Source organism: Brassica napus, chromosome A1 (genome assembly GCF_020379485.1).
Source record: "Brassica napus cultivar Da-Ae chromosome A1, Da-Ae, whole genome shotgun sequence".
NCBI lineage: Eukaryota > Viridiplantae > Streptophyta > Magnoliopsida > Brassicales > Brassicaceae > Brassica > Brassica napus.
In genome coordinates, this window is record NC_063434.1 from 13809919 (window position 1) to 13835807 (window position 25889).

Below are 25889 nucleotides of genomic sequence, written 5' to 3' on the forward strand. Positions count from 1 at the left end.
GATACATCTATACTATTAAAGCAGAATCCTAATAGCGATTTTTCCCTTGGTTTTTGGAGTTATTTACAATGCTATGCCATTCCCTTATTTAGGTTTTAAAAAAATTAATTTTGACCAAAAATTAAACACACTTATTCCCATATATACTATATTCTCTCCTCTGTTTAAGAAATATTCCAAACAAAAAAAAAATTAAACACTCTAATAACTAAATCTCTCCTATTCGACTGGAATATAAAAATTTTGTTGCTTAATATATATTCTACCGGAAGTACTCAATGAAAGTTGCCAGTGTGTTTAGAAGCGGTCGGAGTGAATGTGGTGGTAACTTAAATTTATGCGAGAATCTTTTTCAGAAAGTCTGTGGCTACCTGCGAGATATATTTATTGGATTGAGAGGTTAGGGTTTGTGATGAGTGTAAGACGAGGGATGTTGCGACGGTGGAGTTTAAGGAAGGGATAGTGTTTTGATTATTCATACAATGGGGAAAAAGGATAGGCTGAAGGCTATTGGTAACGCTGGACGGGTGATTGATGTCGGAGGTATTTTTGCATATGCTAGAGAAGCAGGAATGATTCCATCACTAGCTGCTCGATTTTCCAATGTATGATTTATAAGACCGAACTTTGTGATTTTGTTATGTATAGGTTGATTCAAAGCTTAGTCCTTTGCTTGTGTTAGGTGACAGTTGTTGTGAAAAGATTCTGGTTTTGAACCGGGGCTTCTAGCTCTAGTGGTAAAGGGTTTACAGCTATGAGTACCGCCACCTGGGTTTGAATCCTGGTTACTGGGGAATTAACATTTCGGCATCGCCAGAGACAAATGACCGACACGTGGCAACACGTGACTAGTCCGGATCACTTCTGTGGAGCCAGGATACCTCTGTATAATTCAAAAAAAAAAAGATTCTGGTTTTGTGTGAATAGTTACTTGGTGTACAACATAGTCAACCTAAACATTGGGTAGATATTTTTTCGTGTTTTGATGTTTTTTTATGACAAACAAATGTCATATATATTTGAATGTCTAATAGTATAAACACAATATTTATCCTGTTCGAATTGAAATTTTTTAAACCAAACTATTTGATAATAGACTTTTGTTTAGTTTGGATCGGTTTCGGTTCGGTTTGTTCGAATTGGAAATTCTTTAAACCAAACTATTTGATAATAGACTTTTGTTTAGTTTGGATCGATTTAGGTTCGGCTGGTTCGGTTCGGTTTTCTTGCCCATCCCTAGTTTATTGTCTTGGACTGGTCTTGCAACACGCCGCATTATCCACTCTAAAAACATGGCTTGGTCAAAGCCATTGGCGATGGTTCTGAAACTAATGTGTTGGAAATACAACTGAATAGTTGATACAACACCTAGTGGAGCACACTAATGTACAAGACAGGGGTTGGAAGATTCCTCTTTAACTTCTAATCTGTAACTAGAACTCTTTTTTTGTTGGCGACAAGGAAAGTTGATAGGCTTTTTCTATCTTCTTGAGCATACGCTCATTCTTTCTCTTATATAGGCTAATTCTTTCAAAGGCCTATTTGATAGCTTCAAACGCTTGTTCTTATCTTTATCATACAAAGAAATATCGATCGTCAAAATGGCATAACTATCTCTTTCTCTTTACTAGGAGCTGCTTGCCCAGTCATAAAAATTCCATCCAATAGAACAGAAGAATTATAAATCTCCAAAATAATAGATAGGAATACCGCAAATAGCGCCATTGCAACACCCATCAAAGGGGAGAAGGAAGGCTGGAATCCCGCCAGGCATTTATTATTGAATTCACCTGACCCGATAGTATCAATTTTGGTAATGTCCATCCAGTGCCAAAGTCACTGAATGAGTAAGTCACCAATCCCTAAAACGGACTATGTACTTTATCTGCTGGATTACAGGAGCATTTTACTAGATGTTTAGATTGTATCAGTCTACCCTTGTGTAATTTATGTTGAATCATATATTGCGGGGTCAAAAAGCTTTCAACAAGACCATCTGCTATTAAATCAGCTGCTATAAACTTAGCTAAAGAATGTTTTGAACGAGATTCAATGTTATGGGCTTGATTGCGATCACATTTTTCTCGTAGTTGATGAGCTGCCAACCACCTCAGTACAATCAAAACGGTATGGTTGATCTCAAATTGAAGGTGTTTGACTTGATTAAATGCTGATACTGGCAGATGGAATGTGAGTTGCATCAACCTACCCTTCACATGAGAAGATGCTAAGAGAATCCTTAAGAGCATCTCCAACCTCACTCTATTTTTCACTCTAAAATAGAGTTTAGAGTAAAAATGATCCAATGGTACTTTATATCTCACTCTAAAATAGAGTGAAAAATAAGTTTAACACTCTATTTTTTACTTTAAAATAGAGTACCATTTGAACAAACTCAAACTTTATTATAAAATTACTATATTTTAGAATAAAAAATAGAATAAACCATTAGAGATGGTCTAAGATCCATTTATCACGAAGAACACATGTTACATATACAAACGAAGGATTTTATACTATTTGAAATGGTTACATGTTTCTCAATTCCTTTCAAGACATTTATTCCCCTCTGTCTAGACAGGAGTAATGACTCCTATTGGGAGAAAACTATGGAGAGATCTATGGATGATAAAGTCATCTCCAAATTAAGACCCCATTCCCATGGAATTCAAATTGATGTTTTCTCCCTTTCCTGTGTTTCAGAAACTGTTTGTCATGTTTTATTCACATGTTAAACTGCAAAAGAAACATGCAAGACTCCGATGTACCGGCTCCTAGATCAGGTTTCCCCTCTAACTCGGTCTTTAAAAATCTTGTGCGGCAAGAACACATTGATTGATGAGAAAGCGCCCAAAACAATACCTTGGATCCGCTAGCATAATTCCTTCTTCGTTTGAGCAAGAGGTGGGAAAACGAACTCTTAGCACTCTGAAATGTAGTGTTGGTACATCATTGGTCCACCCTGAGAGGAGCAGCAGAGTTTCTTGGATTCTTGCAAAACATCAGGGGAAGAATGTGATCTTTGAGCCTTTCTTTACTATTATTGCATGCAGAGCTCTCCTGTCTCCAAATACCTTCCCATGTTCCATAATCTTGTTATGCAAGACTTATTAAGCACGCAATGGTTGGGCCCACGTTACAAGAAACCCCAACGGCCCTTATTTGATCTGGTCTAATCCGGTTAAATTAGCTTTAGACGGTTCATTTATTACCGGTTAACCCACACTTTGTCACCACCGCTTCTGTCTAGACGACTTGATGAGGAAGCACGATTTGAAAGCTCATGAAACGCATTAATGTCGGTCTTCGTCTCCGCCACTTTCCGGAACTCAAAAAATTTCACACCCAAAAAGTTGCTTTTTCTCCAACCAAACCGGAATTCGAACCGAAATCTACATCTGTTCATGACACCTTGCTGTGTCAGGTACTGGACACTAACCCAGATTACAAAACCCTTAAAACAGTCCACTCCAGAATCATTCTTCAAAATCGACGCTGTGACTCGGCTCTAGGCGTTAAACTCATTAAATCGTATGCAGCTCTAAAAGATGTGGTGTCAGCGCGCAATGTGTTCGACGAAATTCCTGAGAGAAACGTTATCATCCTTAACGTCATGATCAGAAGCTATGTGAATAACGGGCTTTACCGCGAAGGTATCCAAGTGTTTGGGACGATGTGTGGCTTTGATGTTAGACCCGACCATTACACTTTCCCTTGTGTTCTAAAGGCCTGTTCTTGCTCTGGGAATATTGTCATTGGCAAGAAGATCCATGGGTCCGCTACAAGAGTCGGGCTCTCTTCTACTTTGTTTACTGGGAATGGTTTAGTTTCTATGTATGGAAAGTGTGGATTTTTATCTGAAGCAAGGCTTGTGCTCGACGACATGTCAAGGAGAGATGTGGTCTCTTGGAACTCGTTAGTTGCTGGTTATGCGCAGAACCAGAGATTTGATGATGCTTTAGAGGTTTGTAGGGAGATGGAGTCTGTGAAGATAAGCCACGACGCTGGCACGATGGCTAGTCTGTTACCAGCAGTTACCAATACAACAAGGGATAATGTTATGTATGTTAGAGATATGTTTTTGAAGATGGGGAAGAAGAGTTTGGTTTCATGGAATGTGATGATAGGTGTGTATATGAAAAACGCAATGCCTCTTGAAGCCGTGGAGTTGTATTCTCGAATGATGGATGCTGACGGGATCGAACCTGATTCAGTCTCAGTCACAAGTGTGTTGCCTGCTTGTGGAGATACATCTGCTCTGTCTCTTGGTAAGAAAATCCATGGATACGTAGAGAGGAAGAAGCTGATACCGAATCTGTTGGTAGAGAACGCGTTGATTGACATGTACGCAAAATGTGGATGTCTAGACAGAGCAAGAGATGTGTTTGAGAATATGAAATCTCGTGACGTTGTGTCTTGGACAGCTATGATCTCAGCTTATGGAGTCAGCGGAAAAGGCCGTGACGCTGTGACATTGTTTTCTAAAATGCAAGACTCGGGTCTCGTCCCTGATTCAATTGCGTTTGTCACAGCGCTAGCTGCGTGTAGCCACGCGGGGTTGCTAGAAGAAGGTCGGAGTTATTTCAAACTCATGACAGACCATTACAAGATCACTCCTAGGTTAGAGCATTTAGCTTGTATGGTGGATATTCTTGGCCGAGCAGGGAAAGTGAAAGAAGCTTATAGCTTTATACAAGAGATGTCGATGGAACCAAACGAGAGAGTTTGGGGAGCGTTATTAGGAGCTTGTCGGGTGCATTCTGATACAGACATCGGTCTGCTAGCAGCTGATAAGCTATTTCAGTTAGCACCCGAGCAATCTGGCTACTACGTGTTGCTTTCTAACATCTACGCAAAGGCTGGAAGATGGGAAGAGGTAACAAAGGTCAGAGACATAATGAAGAGCAAAGGGTTAAAGAAGAATCCTGGAGCGAGCAACGTGGAGGTCAATGGAGGCATTCATACATTCTTAGTAGGCGACAGGTCACACCCGCAATCCGATGAGATTTACAGAGAGCTGGATGTTCTAGTGACGAAAATGAAAGAGTTAGGGTATGTTCCTGATTCGGAATCGGCGCTTCACGATGTGGAAGAAGAAGATAAAGAGACGCATTTGGCTGTTCATAGTGAGAAGTTAGCAATTGTGTTTGCTCTGATGAACACAGAGGAAGGAGAAGAAGATAACAATGCCATAAGAATAACGAAGAACCTTAGGATTTGTGGAGATTGTCATGTTGCAGCAAAGCTTATCTCTCAGATAACTTCACGCGAGATCATCATCCGAGACACTAATAGGTTTCATGTATTCCGGTTTGGTGTTTGCTCTTGTGGTGACTATTGGTGAAATTAATGTTAAAGATATAGTTGGTCAAAAAAAAATGTTAAAGATACCCTCTCCTATTAATTATAGGGAAATTGCACCCAGTGACTAAGAAAAAAAACAAAATTAACTAAACAACCAAAAACACACACTCTCTCCCCTTTTATCTTCCTATCTCTCTCTACTCTCTCTCCAGAAAACTAATTTTGTTTATTTTTTTGGTTATTTCACAAATAACCCCTTCATTATAAGTATCACTTAGACACTTTTCACACATATTAAAAAAAATAATTGAAATGCATTTATGTTTTCATTAATTACATCTAACTGACCAATAATATTTGAGATAAATAAGTTTATTTATTTCATCAATGCATTTTACAATTAATATTCAACTGAAAGTAAGTAAAAACTGCATTGGAATCTAAAATAATATTTTTTTATATAACAAGAAAAAACTAAAATGACACTCTTTAAGAAACAGAGGAAGTATAAAACACAGCGTGTTAATGAAGATGAAAGTACATTTTTTCGGACAACTTTATAATGTTTTCATAGGTAATAACATGCGTCTTGTCCGGAGTAAAAATTTATGTAGAACTATTTATGGTTACAATTTATTATATGACTAACAGTCGAATATAATTATTTCTCAGTCTAATATATTCAAAAAAAATTAATACAGCTTTGAGCTAATAATAAAATGCTGAAACATTTGCATAAGTCCGTAGTTGACATACATGATAAGCTAAAAAAATTGTACAAATATAAAAAGGCCCAAAGTGTTTTTTTTTTTTTTTGACGTCAGGCCCAAAATGTTGTAAAACTAGAGAATGGAATCTGTATGTTTTTGTATTATGAATTAACATAAGGTGCCTTTATATATGAGAATTATATGAGAGATAAATGGAAAGACTAGAATAGGAAATAATACAAATCATAAACACAAAAGGAAAAGGGAAACTAGGGTTTCCTCTCTCTCTAGCCGCCGGCTCTCTCTCTCTCTAGGGCCGTCGACTCTCTCTCTATCATATGGGCCGGTTATGGGCATTCACAATAATGATGTATAACACTCCCACTTGGATGATATAACTATACATAGATTGTAATACGCTTTAGATGTTGCTTCATTAAAACCTTACCAGGAAAATCCAGTGGGACAAAACCATGGTGAAGGAAAAAGAGTACAACACGTATTACTCCCCATGTTCTGAACATCACTGAAGGTCCTTCAGTCTACGCATCCCAATCTGATGTGTGAGCTTCCTGAACGTGTAGGTCGGAAGTGATTTGGTGAACAGGTCGGCTGAGTTGTCGCTGGAACGTACTCGGACCACTTGGACCTCGTCTGCTTTCTGTAGATCATGCGTGAAGAAGAACTTGGGCAGTATATGCTTTGTCTTGTCTCCTTTGATGTAGCCGTCTTTGAGCTGAGCAATGCATGCTGCATTGTCCTCATACATCACGGTCGGTGCGTCTGCGCCCTCGGACATCCCACAATCTGATCGGATATGTTGGGTCATCGACCTCAACCAGACACACTCGCGGCTGGCTTCATGGATAGCCAAGATTTACGAATGATTAGATGATGTAGCCGCGATCGTCTGCTTCATGGAACGCCATGATATGGCCGTACCTCCATGTGTAAAAACATAGCATGTCTGTGATCGAGCATTGTGTGGATCTGATAAATAACCTGCATCAGCAAAACCAACTAAACCTTCTTTGTTTTGGTTAGTATAAAATAGACCCAAGTCTTTCGTTCCTTGCAGGTAACGAAGAACATGTTTAATCTTCCAGTGCCTTTGAGTCAGACAAGAGCTAAATCTAGATAATAGATTCACGGCAAAATATATATCAAGTCGTGTGTGACTTTCCAAATACATTAAAGCTCCTATGGCACTGAGATATGGCACTTCAGGACCAAGGACATCTTCATCGTCCATCTTGGGACGGAAGGGATCAGTGTCCAGGCCGAGGGACCTCACGCCCATGGGGCTGTTTAAAGGGCGAGACTCGGCCATATTAAACCTCTTGAGTACTTTTTCTGTATATGCCATTTGATGCACAAGGATTCCATCATTTATGTACTCAAGCTGTAATCCCAAACATAATTTCGTTTTTCCAAGATCTTTCATTTCGAATTCTTTCTTAAGATATTCAACTGTTTGGGAAATCTCTCCAGAGGTTCCTAGGATATTCAGATCATCAACATATACTGCTATGATCACAAATCCTTTATTGTCGAATTTCTTTATGAATATGCAGGGACTGATCGGATCATTTATATATCCCTCTTTCACTAGGTACTCACTTAGTCTATTGTACCACATTCGACCTGATTGTTTCAGTCCATAAAGTGATTTATTCAACTTTATGCAATGTTGTTCTCGAGAACTCTCTTTGTTTTTCAATTCAATACCCTCTGGGACTTTCATATAAATTTTATTATCCAGTGGATCATATAAGTATGCAGTTACTACATCCACTAATTGCAAGTCTAAGTTCTCTCTTATGGTCAGACTTATCAGGAATCTAAAAGTAGTAGCATCCACCACAGGAGAGTATGTCTCCTCATAATCGATTCCTGGTCTCTGTGAGAATCCTTGTGCAACAAGCCGTGCTTTATATCTCATGACTTCACCATGTTCATTTATTTTCCTCACAAAGACCCATTTGTATCCAACTGATTTAACATCATATGGTGTTCGAATTATAGGACTGAAAACACCTCTCTTCTTTAAAGAGTTTAACTCCACGTTTATAGCTTATTTCCATTTGATCCGATCTGATCGTTGAGTGCACTCATAAATGGACGTGGGTTCTTGATCCTCGTTTAGATCCATAAGTTCAAGTGCTACTTTGTATGCAAATATATCATCAATGTCGACATTCTTTATGTTCCATTGTATCCCAGACAAGACATAGTTTATTGAGATCTCATTATTATGAGGACCATCAGTACCTTGAAGCTTGGCGTCCCAAGCATCAGTGTTTGGTACATCAGGACCATCGGCCATGTCTAAGGCCTTATGCTCGGACGCGGCCACATCTCGGGCAGGATCGGCCGCGACCATGTATGGGGTTCCAACCTCGGATTCAGCACCTTTCGTTGTTTTCCGAGGGTTCTTATCTTTGGAACCTATTGGTCTACCACGTTTCAAACGTTTTATAGACTCTGTAGCAACTTGATTGTGTCCCTCTTGAACATCAATTCGTATTGGTGTATTAGCAGCTGGTATATATGACTTAGTCACTCTTTTCGGGTCAGCAAAGGAATTTGGCAATTGATTAGCTAGCTTTTGTAAATGTATTATCTTTTGAACTTCTAAATCACATTCTTTAGTTCGAGGATCTTGCCAAGATAAAGATGTTTGATTCCATGTAATTTATTTTACCAGCTTACTGCTTTCTCCCCCTAATGTTGGATGTTTGGATTCATTAAAATGACAATCCGCATACCTGGCCTTAAACAAATCACCCGTAGTTTTATAAAGGTATTTTATAATCGTGGGAGAATCATATCCAACATATATCCCCATCCTCCTTTGAGGTCTCATCTTTGTTCTATGTGGTGGAGCAATTGGAACATAGACGACACAATCAAATGTCTTAAGATGGGATATGTCTGGCTCATGACTAGTAAGCAATTGTGATGGAGAATATTTGTGTTCACTAGATGGCCTGATGCGTATGAGCTCGGCCGCGTGTAGGACGGCGTGTCCCCAAGCTGAGGCCGGAAGTCTCGACCTCATAAGCAATGGTCAAGCAATCAGTTGTATACGTTTTATAAATGATTCGCCTAAGCCGTTCTGTGTATGTACATGTGCCACGGAGTGTTCTACAGTTACCCCCATGGACATACAGTAATCATTAAACGCTTGGGACGTGAACTCACCAGCATTATCAAGACATCTATACTATTAAAGCAGAATCCTTCTTATGATTATGCCCCTGACTTTTTAAAAAAATTACAAAATATACTATTACTATTTTTAATATCTTTAATGATCTACAAAAATTTAAAGCCCATTTGATAGGTCCAAATTGAACCATTGTTAACCCATTAGGTCCATTTTGTTTAAAATATATTTAGTGAAAATCATTAAAAAGATTGTTTTATTTTTTTATATAGGGATTATACATTTAAGAGATAAACAAATATATTAACCCATTGTGCCAATTTGTGTAAAATATCTATACTTAAAATCATAAAAAGCCTGTTTTATTTTTAAGTTGAGATTATACATTTAAGAAATAAAAAAATTAATATATGTGATATATTTAAGAATTAAACAAACAACAAATTTGCAGTCCTATATGTGTAAACACAATTTTACTAATAACACATAAATTACATTACAATTTATAAAAATAAAACCATATTAGATAAGAAACTATTCAAACACATACTCGCACTAATTAGAATTAAAATTTATAAAAATAAAATCATATTAGATAATAAGATATTGAAACACATCCTTATCTAATTAGAAATATATTAAAATTAAAAAATGATATTTTAATAGATAAAATACCCGCCCTTTGAAAGGGCGGGTTAGTATCTAGTATAGTCTTTAAAGGAAAACCTGGAAAATGAGCTCGTAATCAAATTATCTGAGCAAGCAACCTCGCAAACGCCAAGTTGCGGGTCGACAGGAGACAGACGTGCGACCATCTTGTGGACGCATCAATCAAGACCATGTAATATTGAAACGTCCCACAAGGTGGGTGTATTGGTCCACAGATGTCTCCTTTTATTCTTTCCAGAAAGTTTATCGTTTCCTTAGTGACTTCAAAATGTTTCACAAGACCTTAAGCCAACTACGGGTGATTTGTTTAAGGTATGCGTGATTCTCCCACGATTTCTAAGTTATTTCACAACACCTTGAGCCAACTACGGGTGATTTCTAAGCCGTAGAGGTCCAAGTGGTCCAAGTACGTTCCAGCGACAACTCAGCCGACCTGTTCACCAAATCACTTCCTACCTGCACGTTCAGGAAGTTCACGTATCAGATTTGTACTGTATGTCCATGGGGGTAAGTGTGGAACGCCATGAGATGGCCGTAGTTGGCTCAATGTATTTTATAATCGTGGGAGAATCACGCATACCTTAAACAAATCACCCGTAGTTGTCATTTCCTTAGAATCCAAGGAAATAGAATATAAGGCTCACTAAGGAAACGATAAACTTGAGCCTACGGGTGATTCTATTTAAACGATAAATATAACGTGTTTTGAAACAAGAGAATATAATCGTGCTCAAGGTATTTTATTAAACTAACTATTAAATTGATAAATAGTGTACAAAAGAATATTCTCGCACTTTCCTTAAATAAAAGCTACGGAATTGCCTAATATTGTTCGTATGCAAGGAGAATTCAAAGAGTGGAGTAAGGCAGTGTGGTTTACCCAAGGAGTTCCTAGATTCAGTTATATAACGTGGCTGGCGGTTAAAGACAGATTAGCGACAGACAGTAGAATGAGAACTTGGGGTCAAATACAAGGTTGTGTCTTCTATGGAGAGCCTGAGGAATCAAGGGACCATTTATATTTTGCGTGTCCCTACACTTTTACACTCTGGTTAGAGGTGACTGGAACACTGTTGTCAAATGGGGCTAGTCTTGATCGGAACACGACACTGCAGTATCTTACAGCCAGGTCGCATGACTACCTATCTTCTATACTTGTGAGACTATTGATTCAGGTCTCGGTATACTACATATGGATCGAGAGGAATGAGCGTAGACACAACCAGCGGACGCGTGCAGTAGGCCAGCTTACGCGCATTATAGACAAAGTCGTCAGGAACAGAAACACGTCCACAAGATATCATGAGAAGCCAAAGCTTCGGGTCTCCTACATAAGTGGTTTAGCACACATAGTTAGGATATAGAATTTATATTCTTTAAGAGTGTTCATGTACATATACCCTCTAGTTGATCAATAAATTTAACATTTCATCAAAAAAAAAAAGAGAATTGCCTAATATGGTTAAAGTATATATGACAATTAATGATTATGAATAATAAATATTTAATAATATTTTTTGTATCTTAGCTTTTTTTGTTTAATTTTATATTATTAAAAGATATTAAACAACCACATTAACCATATAATAAACAAAATTAAAAAAAAATTTCTTATATGTTATATTTTGAATTTTTAAAACAGCTATAAATTACTAAAAACGTTAAATGTCTCACACTAAAGTTTTGTGATCAATGGTTTAACTTTTTTTGGATAATAACAAAATACAAATTATCATTAATCGTATGAACATGAAGTCTCATTTACTAGACATTCATATTATATATTAATATAATTTAAAATTAAACTATATAACATAGAAAAATACTTAAATATGATAATTTCAAATTTTGTATTGGAAAAGTATTGAAATCTTAATATTTTAATTTTGAAATTTACATTTAAAAAATAGCACATTAGAAATTTTAAGTTTATCATATGAGTATGAATTCTCAATAATAAATATTTATATTAAAATATACTATATATCTATCTATGTTCATGTGACATGTGCCTATAGCATAATTAAAAATGCATTGGCCTTAGGCCCCAACATAATCTAAAGTTTTAGGGGCCCCTAGTTGTGGTAATTTTTTTATAATTTACCACCATAAATCTCACATAATAAGGTTTCAACATAAGTTCAGTCTTCATTTTAGCTATAGTAAGTATGTACTCTTAACTAATTTTATTATGTTATAACTAAAATTTAATAATTAGCTTTAAGATATGCTTTAATCTTTGCTTTTTATATCACAGTTTTCATTTTATAATTAGCTTTTAAAATTAATGGAATAGCATTTATGTAAAATAATCTTATCATTTAAATCTTACATATGATTAAATATATTTTTGAACTAAATTTAAACTATTAATATTAGCTCTTTAAAAAACAAATTGTGTGCTGAGGAACCAATTACTGAAGAACCCGAGGTCATAAGCTTGGGTAATATTTGCTTGTTAGATGGATCTTGGACAGCTTCGGCTCAGTTTAGTGGATTTGGATGGTCTGGATGGACAGTGGAGGAAACACTCAACTGATGGAGACAAAAAATTTCACTCGACGCGAGTCAGCTTTGCATTCGGAAGTAGAAGCTCTTAGGTGAGCAATGAAGAACATGCTTCAACACTCAACTTGCCAGAGCTTTGGAACACACTGCAAGGAGCTGATAGCAATGATAAGGGAGCTTCATGCTTGGCCAAGCTTTGCGACGGAATTGGAAAGGATAAAGACGCTGCAGATATGCTTCCCGAATTTCAGAAATCATTCATGTTCCACGAGCGCGCAATCAGATTTCAGACTTTTTAGCTAAGACTACTAGATCATTCCATAGGGAGTTGTATTTTATTGATTGTTTTATTCCGGTCTGGTTATCCAGGCCACCTCAAGTTTGAGTAATAGAATAACCGTTTGACGTCAAAAAAAAAACAAATTGTTTGTCTTAGGCCTCAAAATGCTTTGCACGGCACTGTATATATGTTCTTATTCATCTATATGTATGCAAAGACATTTGCATGGAGCAAGACTTATGTGCCAAATTTAGCCGGAACTATAGCAATGTTTATCGGAATGGCGATTTGTCAGACGAAAGAAGTTTGAAATATTCCTCTACACTCACCAGCTTTACGGTCTCTACATAATCTTCTATGTGTTCCACGTGGGAGACTCGTGGCTGTGCATGATCTTGCTCAACATCTTCCTCTTCTTCATAGATCGCCATTTGAGGTTCCCACAGTCAACGAAGCGATCAATGCTTCTCAATGCAAGGCTCTTACCTTCTGACAACATCGAACTCACATTCTCCAAAGTCCGGTCTTGTCACACTACACATCATCTAGAATCTATTCATTCCATTCTTTCGCCGGTTTATAATTCTATGAAGATTAATTAATGGGATTTTTCTTTCACAAGAGTATAAAAACTCGATTAGGGTTTTCATGAGTATATATATAGTTGTCTATTTTGGAATATAACTGAATAAGTTTCTAATATAATTTTCTATAGATATTTTTATTTGACAAAATTTTCTAATAGATATATCTATCAAAATAATTTTCAACTTATAAGCAACAAAATTAAATTTTGTTAATATTGTTGCCTATATTAGCATGAATGTTGGTGATAGTCTATAGGCTTTGTGACCTTATCGACACTTCCACAAGCATTTTGGGTCTCTTGTTTTTTTTTTTTCTCTTGAGCAAAAGTAACCAGTTGTGATTATGCTTGGCATTGCAGGACTTCATTACAACCCAACAAGTATACTATTTGTACATGTTCCAAGCCTTTCAAAACTCCAGCGGCATCCCTTCTCAATAACCTCAAGTAGCAATTTGGAGGAAGACAAAATAAGTGTTGTCACCAGAAGATAAGGAACTTGGACTCAGGAGCTCTACGACCATATCTCTTCTTCTTCAAACGATTCTCTCGAAGTCTCAACTGAAGGACCTTATGGACCTACCTCTTTCGACTTCTTAAGACACGACTCTCTTATACTAGTGAGTGGTGGAAGTGGGATCGCTCCTTTCATTTCAGTCATCAGAGATCATTTTCCAAAGTCAAAACTCGACCACGAAGCTACCAGATCTTCTTCTTGTTTGCTCCTTCAAACATTACCAAGATCTTTCCCTTTTACACCTAATCTTCCCTCCCTCAGGCATATCAGTCTCAGATATTTCTAAGTTGAAACTTCGAATAGAAGCCTACGTAACAAGGGATAACGAACCGCAAACAACAACATCCGCTGATGGAAATCATGTGAAGACCAAATGGTTCAAACCAAACAATAAAGATTCACCCATCTCACCTGTTCTTGGACCCAACAACTTACTATGGCTTGGTGTTGTGATCTTGACATCATTCACAATGTTTCTACTTCTCATAGCCAACGTCACACGCTATTACATGTACCCTGTGGACCTCACAGTAATTGTTTACAACTTCACTTACAGATCTGTTGGGGGTGGGTCTTGATCCTCTGGCAAGGCCCATAAGACAAGGAATTAGGCCCATTTGGCTATAAAACCCTAGACATATCTTTGTATAAATAAGGGGACACCTCTCTTTAGGAAAGAATTCTCTTCTATCCCATTTTTAGATCTAACACTTCTTACAAAGAGTTTATGGATTCTTAGACTTATTTACACTTGTAATCATACATGTAAAACAATCTTTCATCTATAAATTCTTTTAGACGTTTATTTCTCATTTGATTCTTTAAGATTTCTCCTAAACCTCAAGAATCTAATCTTTTATTTTTGGGTTCTTTTATTGTATTGATTCAATAAATACTACCAGCATAAACACCATTTTTGGATCAAACAATTGGCGCTAGAGAGAGGGGGTTTAAGGAGAACTATCTTGAAATCTATCGAACTAGTTTGAGAGGAAAAAAAAAAAAAAAAGTCTTCTCATGAAAGCTTGGTTTCTGATGTCGCGAAAAGATCCACCGAGGAGCCCAAGACACTCAGGTTGCCGTCTTGTCCATTTGGGCTCACAAGAATTGCAGCAAGGCCCAACACTTTATGTGAGCTGACGCGTTGCTGATGAAACTGGTCACGCTCATCGCCGAAGAGAGAGGACGATCTCAAAAACCGGCTTACGACTCCGCCGATGAAGCAACGACCACCTACCCCGAGGCGGAGAGCTCCGACGGCTCAGGTGTGTCTGACTCTGAACCAAGACCGACAGCTCTGAGTGAGAAGAGAGATGGCGACGACCATGATTAGATCCCAGAGAAGCAGTGATGAAATCGTCTCAAAAATGGCTTTGGTTAGGAAAAAGTTCGAAGCTTTCCGACAAGGAGAACACGCGGAGTTCATCGTCTCTACTTCAAAGGTACGAGCTTTCCGGCAAACCATGGTGGTCTCTTGATTATCTTCTCTAGAAAGACTCTGTTCTCGGTGTTGTTTCCACCATGGCTGATCTCAGCAAAGGCGTTAAGCTCGCCTGTGAAGATTACAATCGCAGACTTTACCTTGGCAAAGCTCAAGTCTGTAGCTCGCCGTCTCGTGCTCGTACCAGAACTCCATCAACCATCATCTTCTCCACGAAGGAAACAGCTTCAGCATCTCCTAAAGAAGAGACAGAGTGAGAGAAAGTTGAGAGGAGTTACAGAAACCGTGTATGTTGTTGTCCGGATCATGTCATGACTATAGAGAAAGAGCTGCACAAGCTTCAGTGTTCTCCGTCGACGAGCTTGAGGTTTAACTTCTACACTAAGACGTAAAGAAGGCTCCGCGTCTTTAAGTCCCACCACGAGAGGCGTAAGAGACATGGCTTTACCTGCATCTATGTGTGCTTCAAGCTCTGAAAGGAATAGAAGAAAACAGAGGAGCGTGTGATAGACCACGATGAGCTCGGTCTCTTTATGCTCATCTCATGATCATCAACACCATCAACGCGCATCCCCGAGCTTGACGTTGTCAAGATCACGTCTTAGCCTCTTCGTTGGATTCGGATCACGTTATCTTCGCATTGATTAGAGCTCCAGACTTGTTCTCAACAAACTCAAGGCTTGTTCCCGGCGAAGATCAAAACGACCCATTGAGGCAGAGCTCACCACCAGAAGGCTGCTTGCGAGATGTTGGATCCTGCAGAGATGAGGACGTGACGTTGGCTTGTCGACTAGAAGGCTCAATCTTTCACACTCCATCAGTGGAAAGAGCTCATCATGAGATCATCTCAAAACCATCCTTCTTCAGGGACAAGCAGCAACTACTTGTCCTCAAAGATAAGTATTCTATAATTTTGATTGCTTTACTGGTTGCCACCTGTGCATGCTGTTTAGTTATAAATAAATTACTAACATCGTATGCAAGAGCTGAGCAATTATCTGATCATCATCATTTCTTGCTTATCGATTACACAAAACTTTGATTATCTTTTTTGAATAAACTTGATTGGATGATAATCATCATATTTTTCTTTGTGCGCCAGAATCAATTGCGAGGCAGACATATGACGAGCTCAGACTCCGGTACAAGCTCTAGCTGACGTGATCACGGTCCGCACAACTCCTGCTGACTTCATCGTCGCCAATCATGAGCTCACCACAGCCCTCGCAACTCCACAGTGCGTTCATCAAGGCTATCATAGCCTGACAAGCATACACGCCAACAACTTGCTCGGCACACACGATCTCAACACGAGACTTCGGGTCGGCAATAGTTCGGTAAACATGTATTTTAGGCACGAGTTTAAATTAAACTTGCTTTTTATTAGGCACGAGTTTGTGGTCGGCTCGCTTATTGTTAGACACGAGTTTACAGAAACTCGTCTTTGGCTAGGCATGAGTTTACAGAAACTCGTCTTTGGCTAGGCATGAGTTTACAGAAGCTCTCCTTCTACTAGGCACGAGCTCTCAGTAAACTCGCCTCTGTCTTAGCATGAGTCAAGTAAACTCGTCTTTCGCTAAGCACGAGTTTAAAGCAAACTCGCTTATTACTAGGCACAAGTTTGAAATAAACTCGCCTAAACCGTCATAGGCATGAATGTGTCTAGTTCATTGTCTAATAAACCCTATTCATAAAGTTCGCAGAGATCGACTTCGTCTCTCTCAACGAACTTTGGGGGGCTTATTGTTGGGGTGGATCTTGATCCTCTAGCAAGGCCCATAAGACAAGGAACTAGGCCCATTTGGCTATAAAACCCTAGACATATCTTTGTATAAATAAGGGGACACCTCTCTTTAGGAAAGGATTCTCTTCTATCCCATTTTTAGATCTAACACTTCTTACAAAGAGTTTATGGATTCTTAGACTTATTTACACTTGTAATCATACATGTAAAACAATCTTTGATCTATAAATTCTTTTAGATGTTCATTTCTCATTTGATTCTTTAAGATTTCTCCTAAACCTCAAGAATCTAATCTTTTATCTTTGGGTTCTTTTATTGTATTGATTCAATAAATACTACCAGCATAAACACCATTTTTGGATCAAACAAGATCGCTCTTGGACATGTTTCTTGGATGCCTCTGCATATTTATTGCTGCAAGTGCAGTTTTCTTGTGGTGCAAGAAACAAAACAAGGAGGGAGATAATGATTTGAATAAGAATAAGCAGAGCGACATAAACTTTTAGACGCCAACATCTTCTCCGTCCTCATGGTTTGGTGGCAACACCCAAAGAGAGCTGGAGAGGGTCCCAAAGAGAGCTAGTGGCAATAATTGATGTAAATTATTTGCATCACTACTTTCAGAGTCACTTTTTTAAGTGATGTAAAAAAATTTTACATCATTTATAACTAATGCAGATATTCAAAATAAATGATGTAAGACTATTTTTTTTGTAGTGATAGTACAAGCCACCAATGTTCACTTCGGCTATAAACCTAATTTAAAGAGTAAGTCTATTTTTCTTTCTTTCTTTATAATCTAAAGAGCAAGTCATATACACAATCACATCAGGGGTGAAGCTACTATGATAGTGTTGGGTGCACTTGCACCCATAATTTCTGAAAATGAGATTTGTTTAAGTAATTTGATGGTATTTGGACAAAATGGTTAAAGGTGCACCCATTAAAATCTTAAAGAAGCAGTTCAATTGCCCCTCTTCTCATTCTAAAATTTTAAATTTAGTTATGTTTTTAGCTTAATTCATACTTCTATTTTTTTTCAAATATTTGGTGCCTCCACTAAAAATGTGTTCTAGATTCGCCTCTGATCACATGCTTTAAAACCATTTGATAGTAAAGTTTGACCAAAACATGCCGTTTTCGCAGAGATAATGTCTGAGACAGTAAACTTTTGTCATCTACGGACTCCGATTACAGTGTGAGACAACAGCCAATGATTTAAAATAAAATATTCTCAAGTAACAGCTTGAGAGCGCTTTATTTATCTTATATATATTTTTGGTAGCCACATATTGAGTTCTCACATAGAGCTAACAAAATCAACAATATCAACAACATCATGGAGTAGAGAATTGGAATTCACCACCCTACAGTTCAGCCTGATCTGTCCTTGAGTTCCCGTAAGAGGTGTAATGTTTCCCATCCTATTCATCGCCTCCACAAACGCATTGAAGAATGTTTGTGTGCCATCAGCATATGCTCTTACCAAGGGAATTGTGTCAGTAGCATTAGGACTAGAGAACAATTCTTGGTCGCTCTGGATAAGACCTTTCTGTTCTCTTAGATTCACATAGTATTTGTTGTCGAAAACCGTAGGTGTACGCAGATCAAAATCCACCAAGGCGCTTAGGTTACCGGTACGTGGACATAGTCCACGAAGAGTTTGGAGGTAAGTAGTGTTGAGGGTAGGATCAGGTAAACCGGTGTTGCTGAAGTTGTATAATCTGTCCATAATGAACCGGCATTGATTCTTACCAAATGTATGACCCCCTAACCAAAGAAAGACCATAACATTAATAATAAACTCGCTAGTTTCAACTATAAACCATCTGTATTTAATAAGTTTTTGTCAATTACCGGAAAGAGCAACGAGATCAGAAGGACGGTCGAGGCCAACGTTTCTAAAGCTGGCTTTAAGTTGTGGAAGTGTGAAGAATGGAGCTGGAAGATTAGCATTAGCTAGATTCAGAAACGCTTGTAAGCTGTCCCTTCTCCCCAAAGGAACCCTCCATGAAGGGCCTCCTGCCTATATAATATGATATAGAAACCTTTATATCCAGAATAATTATTGTTTTCAGAGAATTGTGTTCCAATGTTACAGAGATTATTCATTATTCTTATTATTCGGAATTTTTAAGGAGAAAATGGAAAAAGACAAACATGTAATTAATTTCATTGACTATACATTTAAAGCAAAGTTTTTCATCTCCAGTATTTCTTGAAAAGTATGATAACTATTATCATGGGTTACCTATAAAACTGGTCTTATCTAGTCAAGTAATGGTATTTAATTTTGTCAATGATCTATATTAAACATGCCAAGTTTTTCTTCACGGGACCACGCGTTTTAAATATTTCCGATTAGTTTTGCATAACTGTGTCTGTGTCAAAAAAAAAAAAGAAAGAAATAAACTGTGTCTGAGTCGCATGTGAAAAATTGATACTAAATATAGATTATAATTTATTTTACAAATTCTGTTTTCCAATCTTATATGTCACGTCATCACGCGTTTTCAATATTTAGTTCTCAACCAATTTTTTCAAAACAAAATCAGGTTTTCTTGTTGATATTCTTAATTGAAAACAGTATTTGTAATAATGAATAAAAGAAAACGAATCAATGGAACATACCAAAGTGACAGATTGTTGAGCTGCGATGGTGAGCATATCTGCGCATGAAACAGTTCTCGGGCATGCCCTCTCCACTGCGGCTTTCATTCTATCAATCACAGGAAATCCCCGAGCCGAGTTTGCATTTCCAGCTGCATCTTTCTCTGTTCGGAATGATGTCGTGTTGTCTAACAAGATCGATGCATCACAACCCTTTTAAATTTTCAAAATATTATTTGACAAATCATTAGTTATTATAACCATAGGTTAAATCTTTCTCAACTGGTAACAGTGTAACATAATCAGAGAATGTATAATGAAAATAGAAGTGACTACGACGGATAAAACTTCTCTCAAAGATGTTATACTCAATGATAAGTAATATTATTCATGCTACGTGTGAGAATTTTTGGTTGGTTTCAAAATATCTTCTCGTATAATATACCCCATAATTAATAAATACTGATTGGTGGATCTTAAGTTCATGCCGTTATTGGTTGCTTTCAACTTTATGTAACACTGATAATTCATGTACAGTGAACCGATATCTGACTAAAGCATATGTTTTTGGCATCGTCGCTGAAATTAATAACTAACCAGTAGCCAATCATCATAGTCGAAAAGGTTATATTAATATTCTTGTGTCTACTGCATAATCTAATTAATGAAATAAACCATATTTGGTTATCCAGGCCGGGAGAGAAATTACTAAAAGACAAACAAACATATGACATCTAGCCATGTAAAATTTTATAATTATTTTACTAAGGCTATCGTTTCACCCTAATTGATACTACTTAGAATGACATTTTCATGAAATCAGTATTTTGTAAACACTAATAACACCTATAAAAACAGTGCTGTGATATTTAATTTGAAACATAGATGTAATAACTGAATTGCGCATGAAAAATTTGTATTTTTAATCGCTTTTTAGGTAATGCACTGATTTATTAATATATAAAAGATGCAGCACACAAATAATTAGAAAGGAAATGGATATTTGAATAGTGATATCTTACATTAACAAAGCAGTCGTGGAAGTGAAGACGAAGGATACTCGCGGCGATACGAGGGTCTGATCTTAGCTCGTTGACAATGGTTTCTCGTACGATGTTAGTGACGTTTGGGCATGAACTGTCGTAGAAGGTAGGGGTAAGCTGAGCATCGGACAGAGACGCACGAAGCATAAGACATGCCAATGTGATTAAGATTGTCCAAGTGGACAAAGTAGAATGCATTTTGAAGGAAAAGAAAATTATATGATTGGGTTTAAGAGAGAAAGATGAGGAAAGTCCGTGATCTTAAGGAATCCTTTTATAGGCAAGTTGGGTCTAACTTGGAGGCCCTTTTTTCTTCAATTGAAGAGTTTTTTCTTAACAACAAAATGATGACTTTTACTGTCAAAAAAAAAAAAAACAAATGGTGACTTTTCTTCTCGAGTTGTATCTATCATCCACTAGGTTAAATGGTTATCTTACATTTTCATATCTACTCTATTATTTAACTTCTCAAGTTCGGTAACAGAATAAGTTTTGAATTTATTCTCATATACAAATATTAACAATTTTGTCAACATAACCAATATTATCCACAGAAACTAAAAATCATCGTTAATTTTATGTCAAAAGTATAAATTAATTTAAACAGTCCAAAAGGCCAAATCAGAAGTTTGTAATAATTATTTTTCTTATCATTAGCATTATTTCTTAAAAGAAAACTTCTTATAAATTATCTGGTGACTTTTGGAAAATATACAAGTGAGCCCTCTGGTGAGTAAACAAAGGCCTTGAGTGATAACTGTGGTCCCATAAACAGAAAGGGACGGGAGAGAAAGTGACACCATTCACTTTACTTTTCTTGTTTTGCGTTTTCTGAAATTAAAATAATAAAAAAATAAGATAGCATAGCATGTGATGTTGTCAGATATTAACCGCACCCTATCCACTCAGTCCCGCACTTTGCGTACAAAAGGAGTGGTTTATATGTGGTTTGTGACATTTTTTTTTTGATTTTTATTTTAAATACAACAGGAAATAAAAAAAATCTAGTCTATAAATAGAAGAAGTATGTTATCAGGTTACACACACTTCACTTCAATTATCATACTTCATATACAATCGCATTCTTTCCATTTCTGGTCCAAAAACGTTTTTTTGTTTTCAAACAAGAACAAGGTATGTTTTTTTCTACCTAGAAAATATTAGTTTGTAATTTGTATTATGTAAGCTATTAAAAGCATATAAATTATTCAGTGAAACTATTAAAGGTACCTAAACTAACTAAAGTACGTAAGTAAGTTAACTTTAATGTAACCATGTAAAATATTATTTTGTTAATTATAAGATGCAAAAAATAAAATTAAATAATGATTATGTGCTTGAATAATGTTTAAAAATAATTTTTTCTGTTCGAGGATCCCTTTTGAATGAATAAATATATATTTTACTATTTAGTTAACCAAAAATTTTGTGAATGTATGTAAACTTTTTTTCCATAAATTAGTTGGTTACCTGAAATAATAAAAGTACGTAAACTAATAATGATACGTAAGTTAGTTAACTGAAAGTTTATTTCTGTATATAAATTATTTGTTATATATTAATGTAATTAATTTTACATCAACCAAAATAAGTTAAAGAGTTAATCATAAGCTGCATGTAATAAAATTGAATATTAGTATGTATTTGAAATATGTTTTAAATAAAAATTTTGTTCTGTTTGTGATTTAAGAAAGAAAAAAAATTTGTGTTGCAAACTTAATAAATATATGTTTTGAATATTTTAATTATATATATACATTATATTTTCTTTTATTCTTTTTTTATTAAAAATATGATTAATTATGAAACTCTATTATATTAATAATATTTGAATCATCTTTGAAATCTAGATATGTCAGGAAGACGTCATGGAAACACAAATCCTGTGGGACAAAGAAATTCAAATGTTCATAACGAAACTTCTTCACGAGTAAGAAATCTAATTTTATATTTATTGTATATTTTTTAATTATATAGTATCAGTCAAAATTATAAATTTCTTTTTTTTACTTTGTAGAACGCGTCGAGATTTAAGTGGACCTATGAACAAGAAAAAACATTGATTGAGTTGTATGATCAAGCAATTTCTATGAACGATTATACTCTTAAAGATCCTACGGTTCTTGGTAGAGAGCACATGGTCGACAATTTCAACCGTGCATTTAATTTGAATATAAATTATGCATTTTTCAAAAACAAACTTGATGATTTCAAAAAAGCATATAAGAAGTGGAAGTTTCTCATGACTTCTACTGGAATAACGGTTAATCCGGAAACGTCGATGATTTATGCATCAGATGAATGGTGGGAGGCCCGTGAATCGGTAATAATATTTATGGTTGTATTAACTAAATAATATAACAAATATAACCAACACATTTATGATTATTATATATGTTCAAATTATATATCTAATAAAATAAATTTTATGTTTATTAATTTGCAGGCATTTCGAATCTGTCAGTTGCGTTCACAAAACATCCAGACACTATCTTACGAAGAGAGAATTGAGTTGTGGAATTTAGAAAATGAGCAATTTGAGGAGTTAATAATTCAACCAACTTTGAGTTATTATGATCGATATTTTCATAGAGCACCTGCCCGGACAGACGGAGGTTTAGGGTGGAGAAATATGTGGTCTCGACTTCAAGAAGATGATGCTGCTTGTCTTCAACTCCTACGAATGTCGCTACCATGTTTCCGAACACTATGTAACATGCTACAAACGAATTATGGTCTGAAACCAACTTCAAATGTAAGCATTGAAGAAAGTGTGGCTATATTTTTGCGTATATGCGGGCACAATGAAGTTCAAAGAGATGTTGGGTTGAGATTTGGACGAAATCAAGAGACTGTGAAAAGAAAATTTAAAGAAGTTCTTAAAGCGACGGAATTACTTGCATGCGATTATATCAGAACTCCAACAAGACAAGAACTATACCGAATTCCTGAAAGACTTCAAGTACATCCAAAATATTATCCATTTTTTAGTGGATTTGTTGGAGCTATGGATGGGACTCATGTTTGCGTAAAAGTACCACCAGAATTACAAGGAATGTACTGGAATCGACACGATAATGCATCGTTGAATATTATGGCAATTTGTGATCTGAATATGCTATTCACATATATATGGAATGGAGCACCGGGATCTTGTCATGATACAGCCGTTCTCACAATAGCACAAGAAAGCGATCCTGAATTTCCTTTGCCTCCAATGGAAAAGTATTATGTCGTTGACTCGGGTTATCCAAATAGGCAAGGATTTTTGGCTCCATATAAGTCATCCCGAAACAACGTTGTCAGATATCATATGTCACAGTTCAACTATGGTCCTGCTCCACGGAATAAAGAAGAATTATTTAATCGATATCATGCGTCTCTACGTTCAGTTATCGAGAGAACTTTTGGAGTTTGGAAGAAAAAATGGAGGATTCTTTGTGATTTTCCAAGATATAGTATCAACATACAGCAGAGAGTGGTCATGGCTACAATGGGATTGCATAATTTTATAAAGATTTCAAACTTTTCAGATGCAGATTTTGCTGAAGTTATGGCAGAAACAGGAGGATTCAATACACAAGCAGAGACTGATTTTCATACCGATTTAGATGATGTAGAAACAATTGAAATGACAGATGGAGGACATATGACGCAAATAAGAGATAATATTGCAAATATGCTATGGGAAAATCAATAAAATAAACTTATTTTTTTATTGTAATTTATTTGTACTTTATAAAAAATGTAAAATACTTTATTGTCAAATAGAATTTTATTTTATATATTCAGTACTATTTAGTTTATAAACACCATTCAAGCATTTTGATATAAACTTTTACGTTTTCTATTTTAAATAATAAATTTAATTAATTTTATTAAATTTCTCTTATACAAACCGCAGTTAAACACCATTCAAACATTTGTCCCGCACTTTTTATTATTTTGGTCACCATTCACATATTTCTTAAACCGCTTCTATTAGATGAACCGCACTTGTCCCACAATATGCGTTTTTCTAACACAAACCGCTCTTAAACCGCACCGCACTAATCAATCCGCTTGTCCCGCACCGCCCAACCCGCTGTTACCATTCGGAGCCAAAATTAATTTACTGGTGGTGGGATGGATGTTTTAGGAGACTGTTGTCTATATTGGAATGGAGATTGTTGTCTGTTTTGGAATGAAAAATGCGATTGTGCCTCCTCTTGTTTCTCTCAACCCAGATGGAATGAATACATACTCAAACACCGGGAAAAATGCATTTTTCGACCCAAACAATTCCAGTCGTGTCAAATACGGTCTGAACAAATGATCAATGCTAAATACGATCCTAACTCAATTATAATTCAAAAATACTATTTAAACTTTTTAAAACGTCCTAAAATCTATATTGACCGTAATAGAAGTTCGTCAACCGTTAAAAACAAAAACGACGTCGTTTTGGTTTAATCTTTTCTTTTTTAAATATGTTCATTCTAAGATTTAAACTCGTGCATTAATACACTTAAATGAAACACTCTAACCACTGGATTGAAGTAAATGTTTGATATATAAATACAAATTTGAAACTATATATACTACTATAGTTCTTCATCTTCTCCAAATAAAACTTTGGTGATATTTATTTTTGATTTTTATAAATACATTAACATATCTTTTAAATTACCATATCTTTAATATACTTTTATTATACTAAAATATAAATATATAATATTTTAAATTATACAAAATTAAATAAAATTAAAATTTTGAAACTTTTTATAAAATTTTATTATAGAAATTATTTTAATTTTCTAAAACTTGAATGTTATTTTTCTTTTATTTTCGAAAATTAATATATTGTACTATATATTTTAGTTCCTGTTTAATGTGTCTAATATTTTGAACAAAATATCACAATTATATTATATTAATTTTTAAAAATAAAAAATTACAATTCAATTTCTTAAAATTACAACAATTTATATAATAAAATTTTATAAATAGTTTCAAAATTTTAAGTGTATTTAATTTTGTATCATTTAAAAAAAATGTTTATTTTGGGATTCAAGCTCTTGCATTGATATATACTCTAAAAGAGACACTCTAACCACTGGACTAAAGTAAATGTTTGATAAATAATTACAAATTTGAAACTATATATTCTACTATACTTTTTCATCTTCTCCAATTGAAACTTTGGTGATATTATTTCTGATTTGTATAAAACACTGGACGTTAGAAATAAAAGTGAGCTAGTCATAAGTACTGTTGCCGTCTTGCCTAGCTTCTCCATGGTATAAATATAACTGAATATATTATCCTG

General features: G+C 35.8%; 3 protein-coding genes and 1 long non-coding RNA gene across 6 annotated transcripts; 3 read left to right on the top strand and 1 right to left on the bottom strand.

The window, feature by feature from the left end:
- Positions 1 to 2448: 2448 nt before the first annotated feature.
- Positions 2449 to 5988, top strand: LOC106447797 (putative pentatricopeptide repeat-containing protein At3g49142). Its single transcript, XM_013889764.3, has one exon. It carries the CDS (start codon positions 3284 to 3286, stop codon positions 5342 to 5344), a length of 2061 nt encoding a protein of 686 aa, XP_013745218.1. The 5' UTR covers positions 2449 to 3283; the 3' UTR covers positions 5345 to 5988.
- Positions 5989 to 13065: 7077 nt separating this feature from the next.
- Positions 13066 to 17867, top strand: LOC106361502. Of its 2 annotated transcripts, XR_007338399.1 has the most exons (3): positions 13582 to 16521; positions 17271 to 17525; positions 17646 to 17867. It is a non-coding gene; the product is annotated as an uncharacterized LOC106361502 (long non-coding RNA). The 2 variants fall into 2 exon arrangements; XR_007338398.1 differs by having other exon boundaries at positions 13066 to 16521; positions 17271 to 17867.
- A 278-nt stretch (positions 17868 to 18145) lies between these two features.
- Positions 18146 to 20837, bottom strand: LOC106447805 (peroxidase 34). Its single transcript, XM_013889772.3, has 4 exons — positions 20561 to 20837; positions 19560 to 19751; positions 18786 to 18954; positions 18146 to 18698 (listed from the first exon to the last, which is right to left on the bottom strand). Exons 1-4 carry the CDS (start codon positions 20777 to 20779, stop codon positions 18229 to 18231), a joined length of 1050 nt encoding a protein of 349 aa, XP_013745226.2. The 5' UTR covers positions 20780 to 20837; the 3' UTR covers positions 18146 to 18228.
- A 493-nt stretch (positions 20838 to 21330) lies between these two features.
- On the top strand, positions 21331 to 24305 carry LOC106361512. 2 transcript variants are annotated; one of them, XM_048776768.1, is made up of 4 exons: positions 21332 to 21715; positions 22432 to 22511; positions 22599 to 22904; positions 23028 to 24305. In XM_048776768.1, the coding sequence occupies exons 2-4, from the start codon at positions 22434 to 22436 to the stop codon at positions 24279 to 24281; spliced, it is 1638 nt and encodes a 545-aa protein (XP_048632725.1). In that variant the 5' UTR covers positions 21332 to 21715; positions 22432 to 22433; the 3' UTR covers positions 24282 to 24305. The 2 variants fall into 2 exon arrangements, with proteins under 2 accessions (XP_048632726.1, XP_048632725.1); XM_048776769.1 differs by having other exon boundaries at positions 21331 to 22511.
- Positions 24306 to 25889: the final 1584 nt, after the last annotated feature.